The sequence below is a fragment of the Lygodium microphyllum genome, chromosome 13, assembly GCF_053477565.2.
Source record: "Lygodium microphyllum isolate KBCC chromosome 13, Lygodium_microphyllum_v1.1.10, whole genome shotgun sequence".
Classification (NCBI taxonomy): domain Eukaryota; kingdom Viridiplantae; phylum Streptophyta; class Polypodiopsida; order Schizaeales; family Lygodiaceae; genus Lygodium; species Lygodium microphyllum.
Window position 1 is genome coordinate 8606724 of NC_141147.1, and position 27151 is coordinate 8633874.

The 27151-nt window shown below is 41.3% G+C and overlaps 1 protein-coding gene across 1 annotated transcript; it reads right to left on the minus strand.

The window, feature by feature from the left end:
• Nucleotides 1–612: 612 nt before the first annotated feature.
• Nucleotides 613–5052, minus strand: LOC148026320 (putative xyloglucan galactosyltransferase GT12). Its single transcript, XM_087690430.1, has 2 exons — nucleotides 4380–5052; nucleotides 613–1510 (listed from the first exon to the last, which is right to left on the minus strand). The coding sequence occupies exons 1-2, from the start codon at nucleotides 5004–5006 to the stop codon at nucleotides 860–862; spliced, it is 1278 nt and encodes a 425-aa protein (XP_087546556.1). The 5' UTR covers nucleotides 5007–5052; the 3' UTR covers nucleotides 613–859.
• Nucleotides 5053–27151: the final 22099 nt, after the last annotated feature.

The window sequence follows — 27151 nt, forward strand, 5'->3', positions numbered from 1 at the left end:
ATCTTTCCTATAGTGTATATCTCTAGTAGTACAAGTTGCACTTGATTATTTCTATTCTTAACATTGTATTGTCTCAAAGTATATTGTTGTGTGTAATATTTCATAATATATGGATTCTATTCATAAAACAAATACCCAATAAGTACACAATAAGGGGCAAAAAAAAACAAGGATATTTGATGGTTTGTAGAATTGTGGCTACAGCCAAAGGTCTACGACCAGTAGCTCATTGGTTTATTTTGTCTGCATAGAGTGTGTTTACTTTTATCTATGCATGGTAATTGCAAATGGATCACATGATTAAATGACTATTTAAAGTACTGTGAAATTTGTAAAATTAGCACATTTTAAAAGCACACGAAAAGTTGTGCTTGCTCTTTATGAAATAAATTTGACTCTAGATGTGGGCCTTTGACCTCTTAATTAATCACGATAATACATGTATTCATATGTGTTTTTCTAAGTTTAATAAATGTGTCAAAATGGATGGGTTGTGTTGGTAAGGTGCATGAGTTCAAACCTTGAACCTTATATCCCCCTAGCATGATACTATCATCTATGTCGCTAAGCATCCAATTTTGTAGTATGTTGAGTTATGTGCGATATTTATTTATGTATGAGGATCATTCAAGACATTAAATTCCCAAATTATTGGTATGCTCAAAAGCAGGTTAGGTAGGGTAAATGATATGTATTTTCTTAATCTTCATATGTGTGTTAAAGTGCCCAAGATGGTTATAGGAAATCCTTTTGAATACTCGGAGTGTGGTGAGACTAGGGAAGTTTGTTTAGTCCACGGAACAACTTTGGACCTTCCCTTATAGTTGGGATAGTATACATGACAACCTTTGGATCGCAGTCATGGTGGTGGTGGTGGGCGCGGCATTGGGGAGGGGACGCTGGTATCCCCGTGATCTGCTTCTGCGCGGGCTTCCTGGATGAAGGTGTCGAGAGCAAGCTGCATGGCGTCGGGAAAGGAGGTAGCGGCGCCGGGCATGGTGTAGATGATGCGGGGGAGGATGTGCTCTCGGATGGTGGTCTGCATGAGGGTGACGGTCTCCTGGGGGATGCTGGCGAGCTGGCGGATGAGGTTAACCTTCTTGTTGGGATCCATGATGTCCTCTTGGGGGACAAAGACGGAGAAGGAGGCCCAGTCGGCGGGGAGGTAGGCCTGGTTGTACTGGGCGTAGGCGGAGACGTTGGAGAAGAGGACCGGGATGCAGCCGGAGATGATGCTGTCGAAGAGGCTCTTGCGGGTGGGCGTGTCGCCCCCCGGCTGCAGGCAGAACACCGCGCTGGCGAAGTGGCGCATCACCACCTCCGGCTCCAGCTCGCACGGCATCCCCCACCCGCCCAGCGTGCAATCCCGCGACGTACACAGGCTCCGGTTCCCCTCGCACTGCCTCAGCAGCTCCTTCCGGAAGTCCTGGATCCCCGCCTGAGCGAACCCCCTGTTTGCCGACCCCAGAAACATCACCAGCCATTCCCGTTTCACCCCCTTTATTGCTTCCTGCATACAAAAAAAAGAAACTCATCACTGTATTAGTAGTAGGTAATACATCTCAGCAGGTTGCTAAGTAGAACCACCACTACTTGTTATCAGACGTATAAGGTACTACAATCTCTCGGCCGTAGGTACTCTCTCGGCTTTCTGGTGGAACATGCTCCAACCTTCATCCTACTGTTTCATACGTCCGTCCTCCTTCATGCATGCAACTATCTACATGGGATCTTTCTGAAGTGATTCTATTCAAACTTTTGCAAGGGGATGAGTACAATGAAGGGGAGTCTGTAGATAACAATGGAGAGCTAGCTAGGATTGGCGGTGCGCTACTAGACTCTCAAGCATACGCAAAGCAAGGCTTCAATTCAAACTTTTGCAAGAGGATGAGGACAATCAAGGGGATTCTGTAGATAACAATGAAGAGCTAGCTAGAATTGGCGGTGCGGCTACTAGACTCTCAAGCATACGCAAAGCAAGGAAGAACTGGATGGTGAGAGTATTGCATTGATAGTGCCTCTAGTGCGAGGGCAAGACTTCTAAGAGATCTCCATCAACACGAGGAAAACAAGCTCACAAGCTCAAGGTCAATCCATTGTTGGCATCTATAATACTTAATGAATCAATTAGGTCAGAGTGGATACAAAGAAGTTTTGCTCAATTGTACTCAAGTTCGATACAAAGGGAATGTTGATTCTTTTATCATAGGGCAAACAGCAAAAGGAATGGATGCAAAAGACATGGATTAACACTATTGTCGTCTAAAATAAAAGGGCCATTGATAAATTTATTATGGTGGTGATAACTTTTTCGAAGTGTGATGATAGCATTCTTCAAGTGGGATTTGATCATAAAGAGGATGCTTAGAGCATGCTTGCTCAGTGTATATATCTTTTGGGGGCTTGATTTTGTTTACATCATGCCTTGGCAACACATGAAGATAAACAAAGATAATCTCAAGAAGAAATGCCTTGTCTAATGTAAAACCCTTGAACAATTTGCAAACGTTTAGATTAACCTTCTTCTAGATATTGCGGAAGGGTTGAGCAAATCTCACTACACACCATCATTTCCCTAGTTTGTTTAGAAATCAACTATACAACCTCTAGGAAAATGAAGAGAATAAAGTAAAGTATTTGGATTGATGTGCCTCATGTGGGGGAACTTAGGTACAAGCTAGTTTCGAGCAAGTTTGCAAGTGCATGCTACAAATATGGGATGTGGCAACATTATTTAAGAGAATTTCATGATTGTGCAAAGGGAAGTGAATCGATAAAATGTTTCATAAGAAAGTACTTCTTGGTGGGCGAAGTTGTCAAAAGTAATCAGCAAATTAGAAGCTAAGAAAACGGCATTGATAATCATAAGACTAATAAGGATGAAAGTTGGTAGCTAATTACAAGCTAAATAGTAAAAATTGCTACTTTAAGGCAAAAGATGATAGTGCCAAATACTATAGTGTGGATTGTCACAAGTTAATGATGTTTAGAGTAAATTATTCCAAAGGAGGCAAGCCAAGAAAGGCCATGCTTTTGCAACTCAACTTAATATAGTATATTTGGATTGGCTGGGAATATCCTGCCAAAATAGATGTTAAATTGCAAATGGCATTCAATTATGATAGAGCAAAGCACTATGGTGCTAAAAATCATGGTCGGTTTGTAGCTTTAATGAGCAAGGAGCACTCGAAAATGGAGATAAATATTAAAGATCATGAAGGCAATGATGTAGGACCAATTTAAAATGGCCACTTTCAATGTCAATGAGCTTAAACTTAGTATTAAAAGAAGTCTTCAAGAACACAAAACTTATTTTGGAGTGGATCACAATTAAAATGCTTGTTCAAGTACATAAAATGCATGCTAGAAGGAATGGATCACAATTCTCATAGAGAGCGTACAACCATCTTGTCAAGGCAAGAGGTGAGGGAGGAATACAAATCTATATGTCTAATTATACAGAAAACATGCAAAAATCCCAAGCTAACATTCAATTCACCAGATGTTAGGTTGCTAGTTGTGTCTTTAGCTAGGATAAGAACTCTCTTGATTTGGTCAATGTCTATTGACATAAAGCAAGGATGGCAAAATGGTTTGTGGTTCAATCTTGGCAACTTGAGCTTTTCACAAGAGGGTTGATTAGGTGGATAGTTGAATATTGTGAATGAAAAATCCAATGCATGGGGAGATTCCATTAGGTGGAGATTTGAATATCGTGATTGAAAAATTCAAGAGATTTGACTAGCTAGTGGAGATTTGAATATAATTGGTCCCTTCATCTTCTTCTCAAGCCATTCCAGTAGATCATATTGCATATTAAGAGAAGGTGATTAGATGCCCTTAGGGGTAACATTGGAGGACTTCAAATGTTGAACATATGATATGTTCCACAATTAGTTTTTGAGAAGTGTAGGACGAAAAGTAAATTAGACGGAGTTGTGTATAGAGAAAAATGGTTTTGGGATATAGGATGCATGCTCACGAAGTCTCAAAGAAAAAGGATTTGACTAGGGCTATGGAATTAATAACCTAGCATGATCTACTTAATTGTTGTACTCCCCATTATATTTTACTAATGCTAGTATCTTTTCGAAGCTAAGAATGATCTCGCCATAAAAAAATTTATAGCATCGAAGAATGATCTGCCCATTTATAAAACTTGTATTTTAGCATCTAATAATGATCTCCCCATTAGAAAGATTATAGCACTAATTGAATCATGTTCTCCCAAGTTAGAAGCCGTAATTTACATATATTAGAAATGTGTGGTGTCTAACCTAAGTTTCATACGTGGTCTTGTTTGCGAGATGATCTTGATACTTCCATACGGCACCCACTAACAAGAAATGATACGAGAGAGGAGACAGATGAGAGCTTGCCTGCCATATGCGGAGGTCAGAGTCGGAAGACGGATGGAAGGAGGTGGGGTAAGGGACGCCGATCTCCTTGATACCAGAGAAGGCCTTCTCCCACCACATCATGGTCAGATTGGCGAGGTCGGGCTCGGTGGTGAGCGCCATGCCCCAAGAGTAGGACGTGATGGGGCGGCTCAGGTCTTTGGGCTGCCGCCCCAGGACCATGAAGTGGCGGTGACCCTGGGTCAGCTGCCACCCGGGCTGCGCGGTCAGCCAGCCGATGAGCCGGTGCACGTGGCGGTCCCGGATTTGCAGGTACTGGCTCTGCTGCGTGAAGGAGGCGTCCTGGCCAACGTACCAGGGCACGTAGAAGGCATCGGCCCGCGCCACGTGGCGCGTGAGGCAGGGGTAGTGCGCCATCTTGCGGTGGAAGAGGACCTCGAGGGCGAACTGGTGGGTGCGGAACCAGGCCCGCTCGGGGACGAGGCCGATGAGCCCCCCCGTGTCGTTCTTGGGCGGGACCGCGGGGCCCATCCCGTCGTTGTCCAGGCCCCCGCAGTACATGCACCCCCAGCTCTCCTTGCACGCCCCCTTGCCCAGCTGGCACTTCGCCACCGCCTCCTCGTTGAACACCCCCGGCAGCTCATACATGTACACGTACCTCCCCCGACACGTGTCGCCTCCCGCTCCCCCCACCTCCACGTCCTCGCCCTCCCCCGGCCCCCTCCGCCACGTCAGCAGCGCTGTCAGCGAGGACGGAGCGCCCGCTCCGCCGCTGCAACTAGCCTGTGACCGGAAGAGCGTCACTATCGCTATCAGGCACAGCAGAGTGAAGCAGCTCGGAAGAAGCAGAACCCAAGACGACCAGACATCCTTCGACTTCTTACTCATCAGAAACCCTGATCTCTTGATTTGCAGCTCCGGCCAGCTCGAATTACCCGTATATAGCAGACCGGGCCTCTCGTCACGAGCCAGGTTATCACTGTCATGGCTGCCGGCCTGATCAGTACCTGCAAATCCTTCATCGTCGTGAGCGCCCATTCTCAGCTGCTTTTGCAGTTCAGTAGCTACTTCGACGTTTCTTTCATAGTTCATCAATATCAGCCCCTTCGACGTTTCATAGCTGCGATCAATCGGTATCGACCGGACCGTCTGATCTGATTGGCTGCCCATGTATAGGCTTTTTGCTGCTGCACGCTCCAGACGACATGGAGGTAAAAGCCAGAATAAAGTCAAAAACCCCACGAAACCTGGACGTGCCTGCATCCCACGTTTTAAAATACAGCCAATTCATCGCAGTTTGCTCACCACCTTGCTTTATTCACACGGCGCATATTCTTTAATCAACCGGAGTTCGAGATGCCCCTTGGATATTTGTTATCTATTCAAGCCTCAAGGAACAAGTGTGAGTCAACGATATCCGGCTCTCTGGTACAGTTGTCAGTAAGGACCGAAGGTTCTCAAGTGGACCAAATACTCGACTTGCTTAATCTTTCCCTATATACTTTAAGCGTTCTAAGTTCCAGTGTTCACTAAAAACAGAGGTTTAATGTAAAGTGAATTGCAAAATCTTTTAAATAAACATTCAAAATTGAAAGAAGAAGGCCTAAAACCTTGAACTTTGAAAATTTTTAGTTATAAATATGGCAAATACATGTAATTTCATATAGAAATCCCTACAAAAATTTGAGTTAGAGGTTTTTGTATCTACTACGAAAAATGTTTTTCGTGAACATTGGTTCTAACATCCATTGCCTTACAATATAGAATGGTGGTGATAAAGAATGGTGTCTTAGTGTATTTGTACTAGTTAGAATTCGAAAATGCCCGCTGAAATTTGGTTATGCCTTTCACAATCCCAATGGATCTTTTGAGTATTTTAATTATACAAGTGGTAGTTTATGTAGACTTTCAACATCAAAATTGGTTGCTTTGGAATTTACTTGTTAACAAAAATGTTATTTGTGAGCATTATTATCATGTAAATGCATGGAGAGAGTGTGTATTTTTTGAGTATTTTAATTATACAAGTGGTAGTTTATGTAGACTTTCAACATCAAAACCGGTTGCTTTGGAATTTACTTGTTAAGAAAAATGTTTTTTGTGAGCATTATTATCATGTAAATGCATGGAGAGAGACTGATCAAAGAGAGAGAGAGAGAGAGAGAGAGAGAGAGAGAGAGAGAGAGAGAGAGAGAGAGAGAGAGAGAGTGTGTGTGTGTGTGTGTGTGTGTGTGTGTGTGTGTGTGTGTGCACATGCACGCATGCGTCTATGTGTGTGATGTGAGTGAGAACAAATGAACTAAGTAACTGCAACGAGAGAAAGAATATTAATGACATCTATATGCACATGTATGTAAGCATATATTTGTATAATCATATATGATTAGAAGTATTTAAGCCTTCACACATGGCACATAAGAGAAGAGAGAGATTGATCGCATTCGTGTGTGTGTGTGTGTGTATGTGTAGAGAGAGAGAGAGAGAGAGAGAGAGAGAGAGAGAGAGAGAGAGAGAGAGAGATAGTGGTGGCAAGAGAGAGAGAACGACCTCACTAATCGTGTTATTGGGATATCATGAGCTTCCCACTCAATCTTAACCGTAACATTTTAACTCCTTGGGATACAAAGGTGATCTTAGTATAAAGAAGCCTATTGCTTTTGTGATAGTCTTTTAATTTGGCATGTTTTTAATCTCTAAACTTCTACTTTGGAGTACCTTGGATGTGAACATTCCATACTCCTTATCAAGGGAAATCACTTAGTTTACATGCTCTAGTATAGGTTTGACAGATATGGATCTCATATGGATACACCTCTCAAGCTTCATCCATCAATATTAAAGGAATGTTTTTTACCTTGAGGTATCTGAGAATGTTGCCCTTCCTACTTGCCTTGGCATTCCTCTCATTGATGATGATGCCCATTGGTCACTAGATATGGCGATGATGCCCCCTGGTCACTATGTATGGTGATGACACTCATTGGTTGAATTACCTTGGTATTTTCTCCTTCAACAAGTCATCAACTCTTATGGCTTCATCAAACACATTATCCAATATCTCCCTTTGCAAGCTAGACTTACTAGCTAGGGCTTTATACAACTCTTCATTCTTGATTCCATTTATGAAAATAGTGGATACAACTTTTTCTATTGGTTGTTCAATGCCACATGATCCTCTTATAGAGACTATGTACATGCGTTATGGAGTTATGAATCTCCTCTTTATCCTTTTGCCTCACATTCATGACTTGAGATGTAGTTATCCATGCATCCCATTTCGAGAATCTCTTAATGAAGTGGCCATTGAGCACATCAAAGTCATTTCTCTTAGCTTCTTCTAGATTGGTAAATGATGTTTTGTCTTTTCCCCCTAGAGATAGCCTGAAAGCTTGTAATCATTTGTTTGTGTATTGGAAATTATCAACCTTGCAAACTTACTTAGATTGCTCCACAAAATTGTAGGCATCATCTCTTGCCTTGTATTTCTCAACTTGTTTTGTGATATAATAGGGATTTTTTGTTATTAAAGGGAATATGGACTCAAAAAGGGCATTGTAAGTAATGGATTAGAAATCCTTAATCTTAAATTAGTCCCTCTTCAATGGTTATCATTGCATGTCTTTTTTCCATTGATACCCCTACATTCCTAGCATCCACCCTACTTTTTGTGGTGGACCCTACCTAGAAAGGAGGGGGTCTCCCTTTCTTTTCACCTTGGTAACTAGCCTTTTTTATCTTACAAGATAAGACTGCCGAGTCTTCCAAAAGTGCCAAATAAGTAGCTTGGATTTATTTTTTCCCCAATTTTTTTTAAATTCCTCCTAATTTTATTTTTTTTCAAAAGATACCCAATCGTATTGCAAGTTGAAATACTCATTTTCTATATAGTTTTCTACATTAAGTGCTCTCCAAATCACTATATATTATTTTAAATATCCATACATGTGGCATGTGGGACCTTGCCGAAGGTAGTTGCACACCCACTTTATGCTTCACTCCTTCTAAATGCCACATTAGCATGATGGACTAATTATGGCTCCAGAAAGTGACTTTTTTCCTCCCCTCTCAAAACATCATCTTTTCCATCTCGAATGGTATCTAATCATATTATATATGCATTTAAGCATTTTTAATGCTCTCTTTTTCCCTCTGATACTAAAAACTTAATCTACTCCATTTCCTCTCCTACCTTACATTTCCAAATGGAATCACTCAGGAACATAAACAATCATAAGAAGAAGGTGGATTTGCATGTTCATGTAGATGAAGAGTATTCTATTACAAAGTCCTCTTATAGCAAGCATGGCTTAAATGCAACAACTACTTTCCAATATCGTTTAGAGGGAAAGAAAAATATTAATATTTGATTAGATGGTTCCTTGTATCCTAATGACCTTAGCACTAGACTAAGTCCACCTTTCAATTTCACTTCTTTGTTGCTCATTTTTGTTGGGGATGGTGAAAAAGCTCTACCATATTATTTTAAACGCTTAGATAAAAATATTCATATGCATCATTATTATATAACACTTGTTAATATTTGTTACAATCCCAATGTTCTTTGCATTTATTGTAAAAAGCCTTACAAGACCAAACAATCAAAGTGCAAAAGATTGAAACAAGAGATGGTAGAGAACAAGCAGGGAATAGGCAAAGAAATCCAACCTAGAAGGAGGAAAATGCTTGACTAAAATCAATTTTAGATCAAATGGATAAGGATAAGAACATTGCCAAAGCAAAGTTGCAAAGGTGCAAGCAAACTCACATAGGTTATAAGAAAAGAAGGCATCAACAACCACAAATACTAGTGCTATCCTTGAATGGTGGAGCATAAATATTACTTGTGCAAGCATTATGATTTGTCCCTATTGAAAGACAATTTGACATTTTTATATTCCTTGAAAATATATATTTTTAAAAGAAAATTTTTATGAGGCTAGAGACCAAGGTGAGGGTCAACAAATAGAGCATCTAAAGGCATTCTAATTAAAACGTAAGCATTCGATTAGAATTTTGAGAGACCCTTGAAATTGCGCACTTTGCCTTGCGACTTTAAATGGGGTTCTTATGGATATTCTTAATAGTTTTTCCGTGGAAGAGCTTCGAACAACATGTGATACATTCAAGTTAGTTAACAAGGCTACGAGACCATATACAATATGATAGCAAATGCATTGGCTTATGGAGAAATAAAGCAAATGATTTTGCCTCATTTATTTCAAAAGACGAGTGTTAAATATATCCATTGATTATTTAATGAAAAAAATTCTAATTGCAAAACAAAAGTGGAGGAAACTAAAGTTGAAAATATAACTTCTTGTAACTATGATACCTTCAACAATATTTTTCGTGACCTATTTAAGTTACAATGCTCCATGGCTCATTTCTTCAAGGTACAATGCTTGAAAGGTATTGACTTGTCATGAATACCAAATCGTAAAGGGATGCAAGTTGGAGAGGGTGGGTATTACATTGATTAATTACACCATGGCCTATGCAAAAGATAGCATGCTTGTCTAACCATGTAGTATGCAGTCAGAAAAGGAAATTCGGCAACTAAAGTGACCAAGGAGACCCATAATGTTCTTAGATCTTCTAAAGCACTTTATATCCAAATCATAATTTCTAAGCAAATAGGTGGCAAGAAGCTTTATGTGAAAAAAGTTGGAGAATTCAATATTAATTCACACTTGGGTGGCGATCTCTAGATACTAAAGTGTATTTTTAATTATAATACTAAGATGTCAATATCATTGCCTTATCCATTTTGCATGGAAATAAACAATTTTTTTGAGATCATGGATAATGTTGCATGGAAGCAAGGACCATTAGCCTACAATAGAAAGGCACCATCGAATAGGTCAGCATTGTCTAAAACTAAAATTTCATATTTCAAATTAACATTGAGAATGTCCATTTTTCCACTTTGCATTATCCACTTGCAACATCCTTAGCGGTACTACTTCTTGGTCCATTGAGAAGATTTTCTAAGTGGCACCGCTTGGTACCCTTTCAAACAACATGAGGTTTGGTGCTGCCTAGACTCTCTCAAGCCCACTACCCAATGGAAGTTCTTGGTTGTTCCCATGAGAATCAACCTGAATTTTAGTTTCTAAGTAGACTAACATCTTCTATTTAAATCAACTAGTGTGGCCTTCAAGCAACTACTTGTGTTAGATTGCTCGAGTCATACCATACTTGGTTCAAGGAGAGTGACAAATGAGGGGGAGTATAAGTATGTCAATCCCTCTGCCCGTAAGGCAAAGTCTCACTTCATTTCCCTAAAATGATACAAAGTCAAGATTTTAAATGATTATAGGAGTCAATTTTTCCTATACTCTAATGCATCGAATTCGTGAGAAGCTCTCAGCTTACTGAGACCACCTTGCATTAGGGTGGATTTGTCACAAATCACACCCTCCCATTTCCCTTGGTTGGGTAGTTTTAGTTGTCTACTTACCCAATACATTCAAGTTGTACACATAAAATTAGCTTCCTTCATTAAACCTTTAAATTGTCAAAATGTTCTTTCACGTAATTTAATTCACAACATACAAACAAGGAAAATAATCCTTTTGAAAAATAGCTTCTTTATTCAATAGAAATTATTTTACAAGTGTTCACCTTCTGTCCATACGAAAGAACAACATGAAAACCTTTATTTTTCCAAGATTTTTAACCCTAACCAATATCGAGGCCTTAATAAGTCCATCTTGAGTTGCATAGATGTTTGGACAATTCATAGGAGTCTAAGAGTTTACTAGCTAGAGCCCCCCTAGCACCCTCACCTCCTATTGCCCAAGGATCCCCCTATAGAGCAATCTCTTGCCATTGAGGTCGATTCAAAACTCTCGGACATAGTAGCTAATCCCCCTTGGAAAAGAGGCCTACAACGAGCCTTAGGGGAGGTCTAGTGCGCTTTTCTTTTAATCATGTTGTAGACTTAGTATATTAAGATTTTTTCTTCAATTTGATTAACTAATTTCTAAGTGCATCAAGTTAAACTTGTATGCATCGTTACAAGCATAGAAAATTCTTCTTCAAGCAATATTCCTAACAAATAGAGAGGCAATTTGAGTGATATCTTAATATAGAGGCAATTCTTTCTGACTTGACCCTCTTTCTAACTTCTTGGGTTTTTTCTAGTTTTTCCTTTGAATTTGTCTTTTCTAAGTCTCCTTTTTGAGATCTAAACTTTAATTAACCTTCCTTTATTAGGCCTTTCCTTGGTTATTGTTAGTCTACATTCCTAATTTTTGCTCGTAACCCTTGTCACGAATTGCTTGCTTGACCTCATTATATGAATCTAGAATTTATTCTAATTTTTTCTAAAATTATTTATATCTTAAAATCATAGTTTTTCCTTGGAGACTACGTGAATCGATAATGTGACTATTTTTCCTAAGAATACTTAGACTTTTAATTCTTTTGGAGGAGAACTATATAGTCCTTTCTTTATTATCTTGTGATCTAGGACTTGTATTTCACTTTGTCATGTTGGCAAAGTGAATTGGTCCAAATATCTTAGGTCTAAAATAGTTACATACTCAATTTAATAATTTCGAATGTGCTATGTCCATAATCTCAACCTAATTAATAATAGTGAAATGTCTTTCTAAAAAGAAACATATTTTTAATTTAAAAATTTATCACCTACTTTGATTATCTTAAATCACTTTAAATGAATTATAAATGCCAAGTAAAAATTATTTTCTATGTTTATATAATTTATAAATATTAAGTGATTCATTCTTGACATTTACATCATTTGTAAATACAAAAGAAAATATATTTGATATTATTTTTACTTTTTTTACATTTACATAATTTATAAATGCTAAAATAATATTTTTTATGTAATTTTTACTTGTTGTAACATTTACATAATTTTTACATACTAAAAAGATATTCTTAATGTAGTTTTCTCTTTTTCTAACTAAAAGAATTATTCTTAATGTGTATGCAGTTTGGAGGGAATTTATTCAATATGTTTCGATATTATGAAATTTATCATACCATTTTCAAACTCTAATTTAATAGCATTTACTTATTCTAACTTTTTTTATTGAATTTATATTAAGCTATAATTTCTTTACCAAATTTTGAAACTTCTTTATTTATGTTGTTAGCTGTGTATTAAAGGTACATTAATTTATGAAGGGACCTAATGTTGTATTGCAAGTGACAACGTATCAACCACATTCACGACCGTATTTGTAACTCCTGCACTCCTTGCTCCAGAATACCATCTCTTTGGGGCTACAGCGAGAAGGGAGTTCGTGTGCACTAGCTTCAGATCTTGATCGAGATCTCCAAACCTTGCAAGACAAAGACTTCATAGAGAGAGAAAGGACTTGTGTCGTGGGTATAAAAGGCACGAAAGTTAGACAAGACCTTCGTAAGACAAAGTGGTGCCCTCCTTTGTAGTTGATGATGATCTCCTCTTGCTCTCCTTTGCCTCACTTCCTTTCTTTCTTCACTCTCTTCCTCTCTATCCTCCTCTTCTCTTCATCTACTGCTTCCTTTGTTCTTCTCTACTCTTCCCCTATTCTCTTGTATTCTTATCTTCTTCTTCTTCTCCTCTCTTCTCTTGTTCTCCACCTCTTCTCTTCTCTTATTTCTCTCTTTCCCTCCTCTTCTCTTCTTCCCTATGTCTTTTCTTCTCCTCTCCTCCTACTCTTCTCTTCTTCACCACCTCTTCTCTTCCCCTCTTTCTTTTCTCTTCCTCCTCTTCTCTTCTTCTCCACCTATCCACTTCTCATCTTCTTCTCTTCTCTTATCTTCTTCTCCACCTCTCTCTCTCTCTCTCTCTCTCTCTCTCTCTCTCTCTCTCTCTCTCTCTCTCTCTCTCTCTCTCTCTCTCTCTCTCTCTCTCTCTCTCTCTCTCTCTCTCTCTCATTGTGCAACTGGTGATCAAGGTGGAAGCATTAGCCTAAGCTAAGGATTAGGCTAAGTCTATAGCCTTAACAAGCAGTTTCTATATCTCTCTCGTTTTCATCCATGGCTATCTTTATCACTGCTCATTTGATCACATGGTGGCATGAAGTTCGTCGAAGGTAGCGGGCTATCATCATGTAGTGATGATTACGAAGGAGAATTCCAATTGTTCACTCAAGGGGGGATTCATGATGATGACAAGTAGTTTTGAAGTGGGTGCTTTGCTCATTTGATAGTCATTAATTGATTTTTTATCTTATTCAAAAAAAAACTAAGGTTTTTCAACCTTAAAGTCCACTTCCTCCCTTAATACTAGTTCACATGGAAGGCGAGGGGAAGAACATTACATCCTCATTTCCTTAGAGGAATTGAGATGTCCTCATCTTAAAGTACTACAAGATATAGGCCTTATACCGACGTTTAAAGCAACAAAAATGCAAATAACAAAATTTACCCCCGTCGTCGCAAAAAGCATCATTATTGGTGACACCATAGAACAGTCGGTATTACCGTCACTATCAGCGTCGGTATTATCGCAATACCGACGCTGATAGTGACAGTTTGCGACATATATAACGACGCCAATAACGACGCAAGCAGTAAAATTTGTGACGCTAATAGAGACGGTAACAGGGGAAAAAAAATTTGTGGCAGGGCAGCAAGCTACCCTGCCACATATAGCACTGTGTGCTTTATGAGAGCCATACAAAATAGTTTCTGCACTACTGTGTACAATGCGCTTGCAAACAATAACAATGTATACTGAAATCATAAAACTAATACATGAAATAAATACATGATCGCATAATAAGCGATTGGTACAATCATGACAGGATATCACTAATACATAGAAAATGTCTACATAGATCAGGCGACTCAAAAATAAAGGTGTGTGAGCTCCAGGGATCCAAGGGCGAGCTACAAATCCTCATCGCCCGAAAGATGGTCCCGCCGCAAAGGAGCATCGAACGGACTCTGCAGAAAAAGAAACAACACATCAGTCCACCATACAATAATGCATTCAAATATCTCATGGTAACTACGGACAAGAAAGATGAGTGACTTACAAGGCCGTCACATCTATACAATCGGTCGATCAATGCAGTGAGACCGTGCCTCTCTGCATATCGAGACTCAAGGCTAGTTGGATCCGACTAGCCTTGAGTCTCGATATGCAGAGAGACACGGAGTGCTATAAAGAAAACAAAATGCTAACTGTTAGAAACATGATTGTAGGTACAAAGAATATTTCAAAAAAATAAACAAGCAAAACAAAAGAAAAACTTATAAAGTCCTCCAAATATGTCCTGTGGCCGCCACTCCCAAGATGATGGACCACTCCGGCCTCGAGTCGTGCCCTCGTCGCCTCGCGCTGCTGACTCCAACGTCCTGGAGAATCTGTAGCCTCCTCCCTCAGTTGGCGCTAGTCGTCTGCATCTAACCACTCAGGCTTTGTAGCCCCACTCTTGATTGCCTTGCGTGCGTCGGATCGTCTATGTGACATGTATGTACGCATGCAATCCATCATCCAGCCCGTAGAGAATCTATCTACTAAGGCTGGCACCTGAAACTCCTCGTGCAAGGATGCTACTATGTAGTCCTTGCTCCCCTCCGGTATGTTCTTCCAATGGTCCAAGACGTTGTGCCGAAAAACTTGTTGGCACAACTCTCTCATGCGAGCCATCACCCTCCTCCCCTCATCATTCATGATGATGGCTCCTGACCTACTATCGACTAGATATCCATAACCCCCTGGAGTCTGCCTAAGATGGGTACTCTCCCATCTGCGTCCACGCTCCTGGGCATATCCAGGAGACCCCTGTGCATCTGGTGTACCGACGATCGGGGTAATATCTCTCGGAGTGGCACCCACAGGGGTGCTGCTGACGGCTGAGCAAAAGCCGGAGTAACTGGAGTAGACGTCCCCACAGGTGTGACAAATCCGTGAGGTGACGCAACTCCAGCTAAACGACGAGACGGAGACATCGCGTCCATGTCTCCACAGCATCCACCTAAGCCTGAGGCACGCTCCCTGGAAGGGCCACGAGAGCGAGGAGTCGCACCTGTATCCCATGTCAACCGCGGGCTCACTGCCTCTGTATCTTTGCAGCATCCCCCTGATCCCGATGCATGTCTGCTCAAAGCTGAAGCATCCGATTGCGCTGAGGCAGATCTAGCAGAGCGCCTTGACGAAAACCGAGACAGCTCCTGGTCTGCCATCTCTCTGAGTCTTGCGATCTGGTCTAGAGACATGCGTGCAAAGATGTCCTGTAACTCCTCATCGCTCATCCCTCGACTCATCTTGAAAATGCCACCTGCACAGACAAAAAATGATGTTATAATAATCAATTTAAATCATACAAAGCACAGTAATATAAATCATTTTTAAAAAATCTCACTTAAAATGCATATCTTATATACCCTTATAAGCGATTGGTCAACGAATTGAGTAAGTGGATGCTCCAAGTATGAAGTATCCTATGGTCCCATGTTAATCTCCTGACACAACTCCGCATACACTGGAAGGTCGATAGACATGTCACCACAAAAGAATGAGTCCACCTCGTTCTCAAAGAATTCTTGGACTCATGTATTTTCATCATTGTTAGCCGATGCTGGCTCCAAGCTTTCGACGGCCTTCACCCCTTGCAATATCGACCCCTCTATTTGCATATTATCTTCATCTATGCTCGGAACATCGCTTTGATCATATACTCTTGCACTTCGGGGAGTTGAAGGTATAACATACCACCATCGAGGTTGTCAGGGGTTTGGATAGAAGATTACATATTCACAAATACGTACAAGAGAGTTCAAACCATTGTGACATAAACCATGTTGTAATACAATTAGCAAGCAAATGAGTCCATGCACATGTTCACAACACAAAGGTATCGCGCAAATCCGTCCATTTTTTTTCGGAATCTATTTTGAGAAATCTAGATGGACCTCATCGAACTGTTGCTCTAGCTCCTCCAAGTACCACTTTAAACCACTACACATCGAATAGTATCATGGAGAAGCTACGGTAATCCACCGTAACAATACTTTGCAAGTTCCCAAAATACTCCATCTCATCCACAACCGTGTTTGGATCCGTTGCTCGTCGCCGGCTCTCTTGCTCGAACCTTGCCATGATACCACAGTCCATTGTGGAGCACATTTTTCCAATATACTCCACGCGAAAATGTTGTCCACACGACCACGCTGCACTATATATTTTGTACTGTACATTGAAACACTCAAATTAGATATCACATATAAAATTTAGATACGATAGATTCTAAACCCCTCATTACCTTTGGACTACATCCCCTCAAGAATTCCCACTCTTCCATTGAGACCTCTGTCCCTTCGCAAGACGATGCGGTCAAAGCTCCATGCAACCATCGCATTGATATAAACCGCAGCATCTACTCCATGCCTTCGGGATATCAAATCGGCCGATGTCGTGCATCATCACGAGACTCAAGCATGGTATTTGCAGGTGGTAATATATTATATTTCAATAACTTGAAAAAAAATCATAAAATACCTTGAAAAAGCACAAATGTTTGTAATAATAGTGCCGAAAAAAAAAATCAATGAAGCGTATGTACAAGGTACCTGAACAACTCGGTCACACTCGTATCGCTCCACCCATATTTTGCTTGCACACTTAAGAGTGCAAGCAGTGTCTTCAGCCAAGATACTCGGCACCCATCATATAATGGTATGGATGCTTTCTCTCTAAGTGGATCAGAAGTCTCGACATCCATGGGAATCAATGCATCGATCATTGCCTCCATCTCAGGCTCCAAGATTGTAGGTAGGTTTGAAAGGTTGCATGTCTCCTCTGGCATTGACGGTATAGATTGGCCTTGCGAGTGGTGGATTGGCTCCTGCACTCCATCCATCGCACACCCATGTACTCTTCTAATTAGCCGCAAAGGGTGCACTCCCCCTTGGGACGAGACATCACCAAATACTTTTGTTACACTACTTGACTATAAGTATCACCAAATTTTAAGATTATAAGGACAAGGTAGTGTAGTCATTATAAAGAAGTATAAGCATAAGGTTCATCACATCATCTAAGAAAAGAGAAGGATCGAAGCTTGCACGCGAGCTATGGAGGAAGAGCAAGAGCAAGAAAGAGAGAGACAAGAAATGGGAACTCCAACAGTCACAATGTGTGACCGAGCCTTCCTTTATTTACTAGTCACTAAAATGAATGTAAAGAATAAAGTGACGTGACGGGTGCCCACCACCTACAGTGTGCAGTGGCGGGTACTGTCAGTGTAGTAATACACAGGGCGGAATGGCGAAGGCGCCTTTACCCCAACAACCTCCCACTTAAATGCGAATCTGCCCAGTGAGAGAGAAAATTTAAAAAAAAAGACAGTACAATTGTACATAGGTACAAGGGAGGAGGAAAGGCAACATCTCATCCAACACCCATCAATCCCCTAAGGAAGGCAAAGCACTCAGTAGTGAGGCTTTTCGTGAGCAGATATGCAAGATTCTCGTCAGTGGAGATCTTGACAAGGTCAACAGACTTGTCCTCCATGACACCACGTATGAAGTGATACCTCACCTCAATGTGTTTTGTCTTCGCATGAAAGACCGGATTCTTAGCCAACTGAATGGCACTCATAGAATCTGAATGCAGTGTAGGTATAGCATCAATTCGAAGGCCAGCAACTAGACGGCCTAGCCATATGGCCTCCTTGCAAGCCTCAGTGGCTACAACATACTCGGCCTCAGTAGTAGACAAAGCCATACACTTCTGAACCCTAGACATCCAATAGACAGCACCTCTAGCATAGGTGAATACATAGCCAGAAGTGGACTTCCTACTATCTGCATGTCCTGCATAATCGGAGCCAGTGTACCCCACGACCCCTGTATCCTGGCTGCCATAGCAAATACATATATCTGTTGTGCCCTTCAAGTACCTCATGATACCCTTCACAGCATCCCAATGTTTCCTGCTAGGTGTACCATATAGCGTGCCACAACACCAGCTGCAAAGGTAATATCTGGACGAGTGGCTATCATGGCATACATCAAACTGCCCACGGCTGAAGCATAAGGGATCTGGGCCATCTCGGCCCTCTGCTCATCTGTCTGCGAACAACCGGCATGTGATACCTTCACATAAGAAGGCAATGGACAGCCAATAGGCTTTACGTCCTGCATGCGGAAGCGCTCAAGGACTTTATGAATATACTCCCTTTGTGACAAGTAGAGGAGTCCCTGATGCCTGTCGCGTCTAATGCACATACCAAGTATGTGAGAGGCCTGTCCCAAATCCTTCATCTCAAAGCTCTTCTTCAGCTGAGATTTAAGAGCATCTAGCTCATCATGAGCTTTCCCTGCTATCAGCATATCATCCACATAGAGTACCAAAATAAGCAATGAACCATCACGAGCTTTCTTCGTGTAAAGACACGGATCCATAGCACTCCTACTGTAGCCTTGTGACTGCATAAAGGCATCAAACTTATGATACCATTCCCTAGGTGCCTGCTTCAAGACATAAAAACTTTTCTTCAACTTGCACACTAGGTGCTCCTTGCCAGGTTCTGCAAAGCCCTTAGGCTGCTCCATATAGATCTCATCGTACAAGTCCCCATGTAAGAAAGCCATCTTGACATCCATCTAATATAGATCTAAGTCAAGCTGAGCAACCAAAGCCAAGACCAAGCGCAGGGTGGTCATCTTAACCACATGAGAAAAGACCTCATCAAATTCTGCACCATGCTCCTGCTTAAAACCCTTTGCTACCAATCTAGCCTTGTATGCCGGCTTGGGGTGTCCAGGGGTACTTTTCAGCTTGTACACCCACTTGCATGGCAAAGCCTTCTTGCCCTTAGGCAAGGCAACCAAATCCCAAGTCTCATTCTTATGCAAGAAGTCGATCTCACACTGCATAGCCCTCTCCCAGGAGTGACTGTCACCCCTGCGCATAGCCTCATCATAAGTGAAAGGCTCTCCTGCATAGAGAGCTGAAATCTATCAGGTGGACGTCTGTCTCTAGCAGACCGTCTCACTGCAAGCTCTGCTGCCTGCCCAGCTGCCTGTCCAACACCCTGATCATGAGCATCTGCTGCAGCTGTAGGCTGTCCAACTGGCTGTGCAGGAGCTCTAGGCTCCTCCTGAAAGATCACTCTGCGGATCTCAACCACCTTCTCAGGCTGCCTGTGCATCTTGTCTTCATGGAAGACTACATCATGGCTGCGTACTATTTTCCGCTCCTGCGGATCCCATAGGCAATAGGCCATCTCTCCTGAATCACCATAACCAAGAAAGATGCACTTAATGCTCTTTGGATCTAACTTACTCCTCTTGTCCTTGGGCACATGGCAGAATGCCTCACATCCAAAGACACGGAGATGCGCATAAGAGGGTGGCTTACCAGCCCAAACATCCTCTGCAACCTGGAAATCCAATCCACTAGAAGGCAATCGGTTTATGACATGCACTGCCGTACTAACTGCCTCAGCCCAAAAGCTCTGTGGTAGGCCTGCATGGCTAAGCATAGAGCGGACACGCTCCTGAATAGTCATGTTCATGCGCTCAACCAAACCATTCTAGGCGGGGGTGTAAGGGGCGGTCAACTAACGCTTAATACCCCTATCATCACAAAACTGCTCAAAAGCACATGAGACATATTCTCCCCCATTGTCAGTCCTAAGGCATTTCAGCCTATACCCAATTTGGTTCTCAACAAGAGCAAGCCAATGCTGAAAGACTGCCAAGACATCGGACTTTTGCTTTATGGGATAAGCCCACACTTTCCTAGAAAAATCATCAATGAAGGTAACAAAGTACTTCACGCCACCCATAGACATACACGGCATGGGCCCACAAACATCTGAATGCACCAAAGCCAAGGGCTCACTCATGTATGGCCTACCCGATTTCTTATGCGTAGACCTATTCTGCTTACCATAAAGACAATGATCACACGAGTCAAAACATGCATAGTCCAAAGGTGGAAGATACTGCAAACCAGATAACATTTTCATTCCCTTCAAAGACATATGCCCCAAACGGGCATGCCAAAGTGATACATGTGGGATAGAACCCACTGCCAAAACATGGTCTACAGAAGACCCAGATACAAGAAGAGGATAGAGGCTACCAGCCTTGGCGCCTTTAGCAAGCACAAGTCTGCCTCTGGTAATCTTCCAGGCAGAATCCCCAAAACAGACATGAAACCCTGCATCATCCAACTGTCCTGCAGACATAAGACTGCGCGTAAGCGCAAGTACATGACGTACATCCCTGAGAAAAAAAGAACTGCCAGTGGAAAACTGCAACTGAATATCTCCACACCCACAATATCAAGAGACCTATCATCTCCAAGTCCGACTGATCCAGATACAGTACGGTAAGAGTGAAACCACTCACGGTAAGGTGTCACATGGAAGGACGCACCTGAATCCGATAACCAGCACTGCGCATACATACTAGGTGTCTCAGTCAAGTGTGAGGCATCAGAAGAACTAGCTGCAAGTATGAACTCATCACTACCATCCGAATCCTCGGTCTGCGTGACATTAATTTCTTCAATCTTGACGCTGGACTTCGCAGGTACTATGCTGCGAGCGATCAGAGGACTTCTCCTGCACTTTCTCTTTCCCCTTATCCTTGCGCTTCTCATTGCGCAACTCGTGACACTGTGGTCTGATATGGCCCTTTTTCCCACAATGATGACAAGTGACATTAGCGTTGCACCCACGCGACTTTCCAGGAGATTTAGACCTACCCTTCTGAGAGTCACGGCCACGGCCATTCCCACGTTCATTCATGTCATTCCTGCCTCTAATTGTCAAAGCATGTGAAAAACGAGAGGCATCCAAGTTTTTGCGATTAACCTCTTCCTACAGAAGAGCACTCTCAACATCATTCAATTTCAGAGTAGCACTAGAGGCACATAGGGTAGTGCGGAATACATCCCATGACTCATTCAGAGTCCCAAGCAAGAAAAGAGGAGTTACTTCCTCTCCAAAGGTGATATCCTGCGAAGTCAAGTTCTTCAGTATAGCATGGAACTAGCTCAAGTGAGTAGACATAGTCACATTATCCTTCATGTGCGCAGATCCATAAGCTGCTTCAACCAGTACATCTGACTTGCCGGACTTTTCTTATCATAAAGATTCTTGATCTTATTCCATAGGTCCCATGCACTCTATGCTTTCTCAAATACATTATAATGTACCTATTCCGTGAGAGACAATACAATCGTGAACTTGTATAACTCATCAAGTTCAAGCCAGTCGTCATTGTTCATAGTTTCAGGTTGCTCCCCGCTCAATTGAAGTGGCTTAATCTGAGATTTTTGCACCAAGACCTGCCAAATTTGACTCTTCCAATAAGAATAGTTGGTACCATCCAACTTTGTGATGTTAAATATGGCATTATCAGTCGAAGAGGACGCCATAATGCAGGCTGGAAATGCAAAGACAGTCTAAAACTGCTTGCTGTTTTACTACAGAAAATGCCCAAAATCCACTGAAATGAGCTCCAAATGGCAAGAAAAGTGTGTCAAAAGATGCTGCCCACTTAGTACTAGGTGCAATACACCAAATTAGGATATTTCAGCATAAAAATTACTACTCAGTCCACTAATAAATGCTTGCTGTAATAAATTTCAAAACTGCAATAATGAGAGCAAACTGTCCCAAAATTGGATCTAATGTCAACTAAACAATGCTAGGTCCAAAGCCGGCATAAAGAGGACAAAGCAAAGCCAAATGACAGTGAAAATACATGAGCATAACACCGAGAGATGTCAAATAGCATGTACCAGTAAGAGGCACACCCCCAGACAATCTAGGCAAAATGTAGAACCAACTGCGAAAACCTGACACAAATAGGTGTTTGCTCAAAAGAAAGCGGATCCAAAACTGAGACTCGGCTCATAAGCATCCTGTGAACCAAGACATATACTCAATGCAACATCCAATTGTCGGAGTACAATCCCAAAGTCTCAATACATCTGTAACTGCTCAATGACATAAACTGCTCCAATAGCATGTAATCCCTGCTCAAGGTCAAGTAAGCATGCAAGATGCTCCCACTGGCACAAATGGCGTACAAATGAGTTAAGGGCTCAAGCAACCCAAGACAAAGTACCAGTGACAAGTGACCAAGTCAATGCGTCATACGCATCCCAAGAGCATGACATACATGAAGCAACTGATGGAAGCAGCCAACGAGTAATACATAATCCCAAAATAAGATCTCTGTCAACTCAATTACATCCGATAGCAACCAAGTAAATGATCAAACTGAGTCGGAAATGCTCAAATACATCCAAGGCAAAGCTCCCAATGTCGGTAAATCATAGACGAACCAAGCGGCATATATCACAAACCAAAGCATGTAATGTATGAAGCCTAACTGTCAAGCATAGACATGAGGTATAAGCAGTCCAAGAGCATGCCAAGTCGGTCCAAATGCCAGTGAATACCAACCAAGACGAAGCTTATGCGTAGCTCAAATACATTCCATAGACTCAAACATGAGCTCAAAGTTGTCCCCAAATGTCAGATACATGATAGCAAATCTCAAAGCATACATCCGGTATCGATAGAGAAGCAATACATGTGACAAATGAGCTTCAGTCCGCTCATGTACAGCAACTCTAAACAGTCCAAAACTGTCAATTTCCAACCCAACAACAATGCCAAATCATGGGCAAATAGAATGCATACATTCCCAAGACATTCGGGCATCAAGTAGGCCGCATACAGGCATCAAATAGCACAACCGGAATGGAGTGTAAGCAACAAATGCTAATGCTAATGTTGCTGCCCTGTTTTCAGCCTGTTATGATAGTTTATGACGGTCCCAAATCTGAAGAAATCAGCCACGAATGATCAAGACCAATGCCCAAAGCTTGAATGACATCAAACATGAAGTCTAATAGCCCTCTTGATCAAGGTAGAGAGCAAGAAGCAATGGCCAAGTGTGGAGCTGAAGTAGACGAGTGCTAACAGCCTGGAAAAAATGGCACAATCTGCCCTATTGGTGCTGAACTTGTTGCTGCTCCACATGGGCTGAAAGGGGGTAATGGGGGGCTCAAGAAGGGCCTATCAAAGGCCTATGACAAGCCTCTTTGAGCCTTGATAGGTGTAAGGCACAATATGAGGGGAATAAGCTTCAAGGGTTTAAAGCCATGGCTGCCCTTACTGTTTGCAACCTGTAGACTGAAATAAAACCCTGAAAGAATGATCAAATACCTCAGTACCAATGCCTTGAAGGTGCCTCAATAGGTCAGGAAGGTGCTCGGGAAGCCAAGGAGTGACGGGAGCTCGGGGAGATCGGATATGGCTGCCAGGATGGAGATCCAATGCGTGAAGGGAGTCGATGCGAAGGTAGAGAAGCACCAAGTCGAGCTCGAGCAAGAGGAAGCCAAGCTCTGATACCACTTGAAAGGTGAGAAGGATCGAAGCTTGCATGCGAGCTATGGCAGGAGAGCAAGAGCAAGAAAGAGAGAGACAAGAAATGGGAACTCCAACAGTCACAATGTGTGACCGGGCCTTCCTTTATTTACTAGTCACTAAAATGAATGTAAAGAATAAAGTGACGTGACGGGCACCCGGCACCTGCAGTGTGTAGTGGCGGGTACAGTCAGTGTAGTAATACACGGGGCGGCACGGCGGAGGCACCTTTACCCCAACAAATGTTACTTACATAGGATATCCTCATCCTTCCAAGTGGCATCCTCCTCAGTGATAGTCTTTCCATTGGATGATATATTTTCTAATGGTCCTATTTCTAAGGATACATTTCTTTACATCAAGTATATTTTCAAGTTGAAGCTCAAGGACTCCTTGTCTTGGCATTACAACTTGTTGATCATCTATAACATTATCAGGATTGGGTACGTAACCTTTTAGAAGGCTAACATGAAATACATTGTGGAACTTCAAGTGTTCAAGAAGTTGTAAATTGTAAGCATTGAGTCCTAGACACTTGAGAATCTTGTATGGCCCATAATATATTGGGCTTATCTTCTTGAATTTCCCCAAGGATAAGGAACTCTTCTTGAGACAAATAGAGATGAAAACCATGTCTCCTTCCTTGAAGATCCTATCTAATAGCCTTAACTTGTTCATCCATCTCTTTCAACATCTTCTTGGAAGCTTCTACTTTTAAGGTAGGGTCGAAAAATTCTAGTGGGGCTAGGTACTCTTGTCCATACAAAGCCTAGAATGGAGTCATCTGGATGCTTTGATGATAGGATGCATTATAAGCAAACTCCACTAGGGGTAGGTATTGTATCCATTGCTTAAGCTCCATGCAGTAGTAAGCTCTAAGTATGTCTTCAATGACTTGGTTGACTTGTTTAATTTTCCCATCAGTTTAAGGATTATAGGTGATATTGAGACAATGTTGGGTACCAATGACCTCAAATAAATTCTTCCAAAAATGAGAAGTGAAGAGAGAATCCTGATTGCTGACGATTCTTTTAGGAAATCTATAGAGTCTAAAGATCTCCTTCACAAAAATCCTTGCAAGCTTTGAAGCCTTATAGTTGGTTTTAACTGGCATACTATGAGCAACCTTAGTTAGCATATCCACCATGACTAAGATTGAATTGTATCCTCCTTGGACACAAGATAACCCAACTACAAAATCCATGCTGTAAATTCCCACTTTATTTGTGGGATGTCAAGTGATTAGAGCTTTCCTAACATCTTGATGCACTCAACCTTGAACCATTGGTTGCAAATCAGGCATTCAATGACATATTTAAGCACATTTCCTTTGAGCTTTTCCCAATGAAAGCTTCTTTTTACAATATTGAGAGTCTTTGCATAGCCCGAATGTCCTAAGAAAGGAGAATCATGATCTTCCCAAAGTATCTTCTAGTTGAGGTCTTGACTTCTTGGGATGCACAACTAAGCACATCTCCTTTGAGCTTTTCCCAATGAAAGCTTCTTTTTACAGTATTGAGAGTCTTTGCATATTCCGAATGTCCTAAGAAAGGAGAATCATGAGCTTCCCAAAGTATCTTCTAGTTGAGGTCTTGGCTTCTTAGGATGCACAACCTCACTTGAAGTAGCTAAGTTTTCCTTCTATAGAGAAGTTTAAATACTTGAACTTGAACTTAGGATTTGTCTCTTTTGGATAGGACTTCTTTTATCATCTATTGATACCTTGGGTTCATACCTACTTCCTTCTATAATTGGATTACTAGGCATTGACACCATTGCTATTAGAGGCCTTACCTCAAAGGATTCTTCTAAGATAAGGGCATTGAGAAATACTTTGTGGCTTAGGACATCCACAATTTCATTATCCTTACCTACCATGTACTTGATCTTGAGGTCATACTATTACAAGACTTCAATCCATCCTCATTGCCTAATGTTTAGGTCTGGATGAGTAAAGATCCACTTGAGACTTTTGTGATCGATGACTAATGTGAACCTTGTGCCAAAAAAAATAGTGTCTCCATAATTTGAGAGCATGAATTACAACAAGTAGCTCTAGGTCATGGGTAGTGTAGTTCTTCTCATGAATCTTCAGCTTCCGTAAAAAATAGGCTATCAAATCACCTTCTTACATGAGCATATAGCCTAATGCGAGAGAGCTTGCATCAATGACAGCTTCAAATTCTTGGTTTAAGTCGAGTATTTTTGGAATAGGAGCTATGATTAAGCTTTGTTTAAGCTTCTCAAAGCTAGACTATTCAATGGGAGTCCATACACTAGCAATTTGTTTCTTAAGTAAATCGGTTAACAATGCAACAGTCAATGCATAATCCTTGATAAAAATCATGTACCATCTTGTCAAGCCCAAAAAACTTTAGACTTTCTTAACTATCATTGGGGTACCCATTCTTGTACATCTTTGACCTTGGCAAGGTCTACCACAATCCCTTTGTCAAAGAATATAAATCTAAGGTACTCAATTTGCCTTTTAAAGAATGCACATTTCTTCTTCTTGGCATAAAGCTTATGCATTCTCATTGTTTCAAGGACAACTCAGAGTTGTGATTCATGATCTTCATCCTTCTTTGAGTAGGTCACGATGTCATTAAAAAACACAAGAACAAAGTCATTAAGATAGGGTTGAAGGTTATCTTGCCTCAATATATTAAAGGTTGTGGGTGCATTGGTTAATCTAAAACTCACCTAAAGACATCACAATGAATTCGTAATGGTCATACCTTGTATTAAATGTAGTTTTTTGAATGTCTTCTTCTTTGATCCTTATCTAATGATAGCCTAATCATAGATTAATCTTTGAGAAGATCCTTACACCTTGAAGACAGTCAAGTAATTCATCTATCCTTGGGATTGGATATTTGTTCTTGATTGTTACTTGGTTTAGCCCATGGTAGTCGATGCAAATACGAAGGGTTCCATCCTTCCTCTTTTGGGACATCACTAGGGCTCCCCATGGTGAACTACTTAGTCGTATGTATCCTTGGTCCAAAAGTTTCTTGATTTTTTCTTTCAACTCTCAATGGCTTATGGAATGGACATATGATAGGGTTGTTTTTCTCTAGTATTACAACTCCTAGTGTTTTTCTCTTGGTGGAGGAATTTTTGTCAACTCTTGAGGAAACACATCTACATATTCCTTTAGCCAAGATGGTTCTTCAACAACTTCCTTCCCTTCCCTTACTCAATCTTATGAAGTCTTATTAGGTAGATAGGTAGTCATTTTCTTAGTCCTTTCATTATCCATCTTTTGCGAGTTGGATTCTAGGGTTTCCAACTTCACCTTGAGTGGTTACTAACTCTCCTTCTTTATCTAGGAACATGATTTTACCTTTCCCACAATGAATATAAGTGTCGTTGTGAATTAGCCAATCCATTCCCAGCAAGCACTCATAAGCTCCTAAA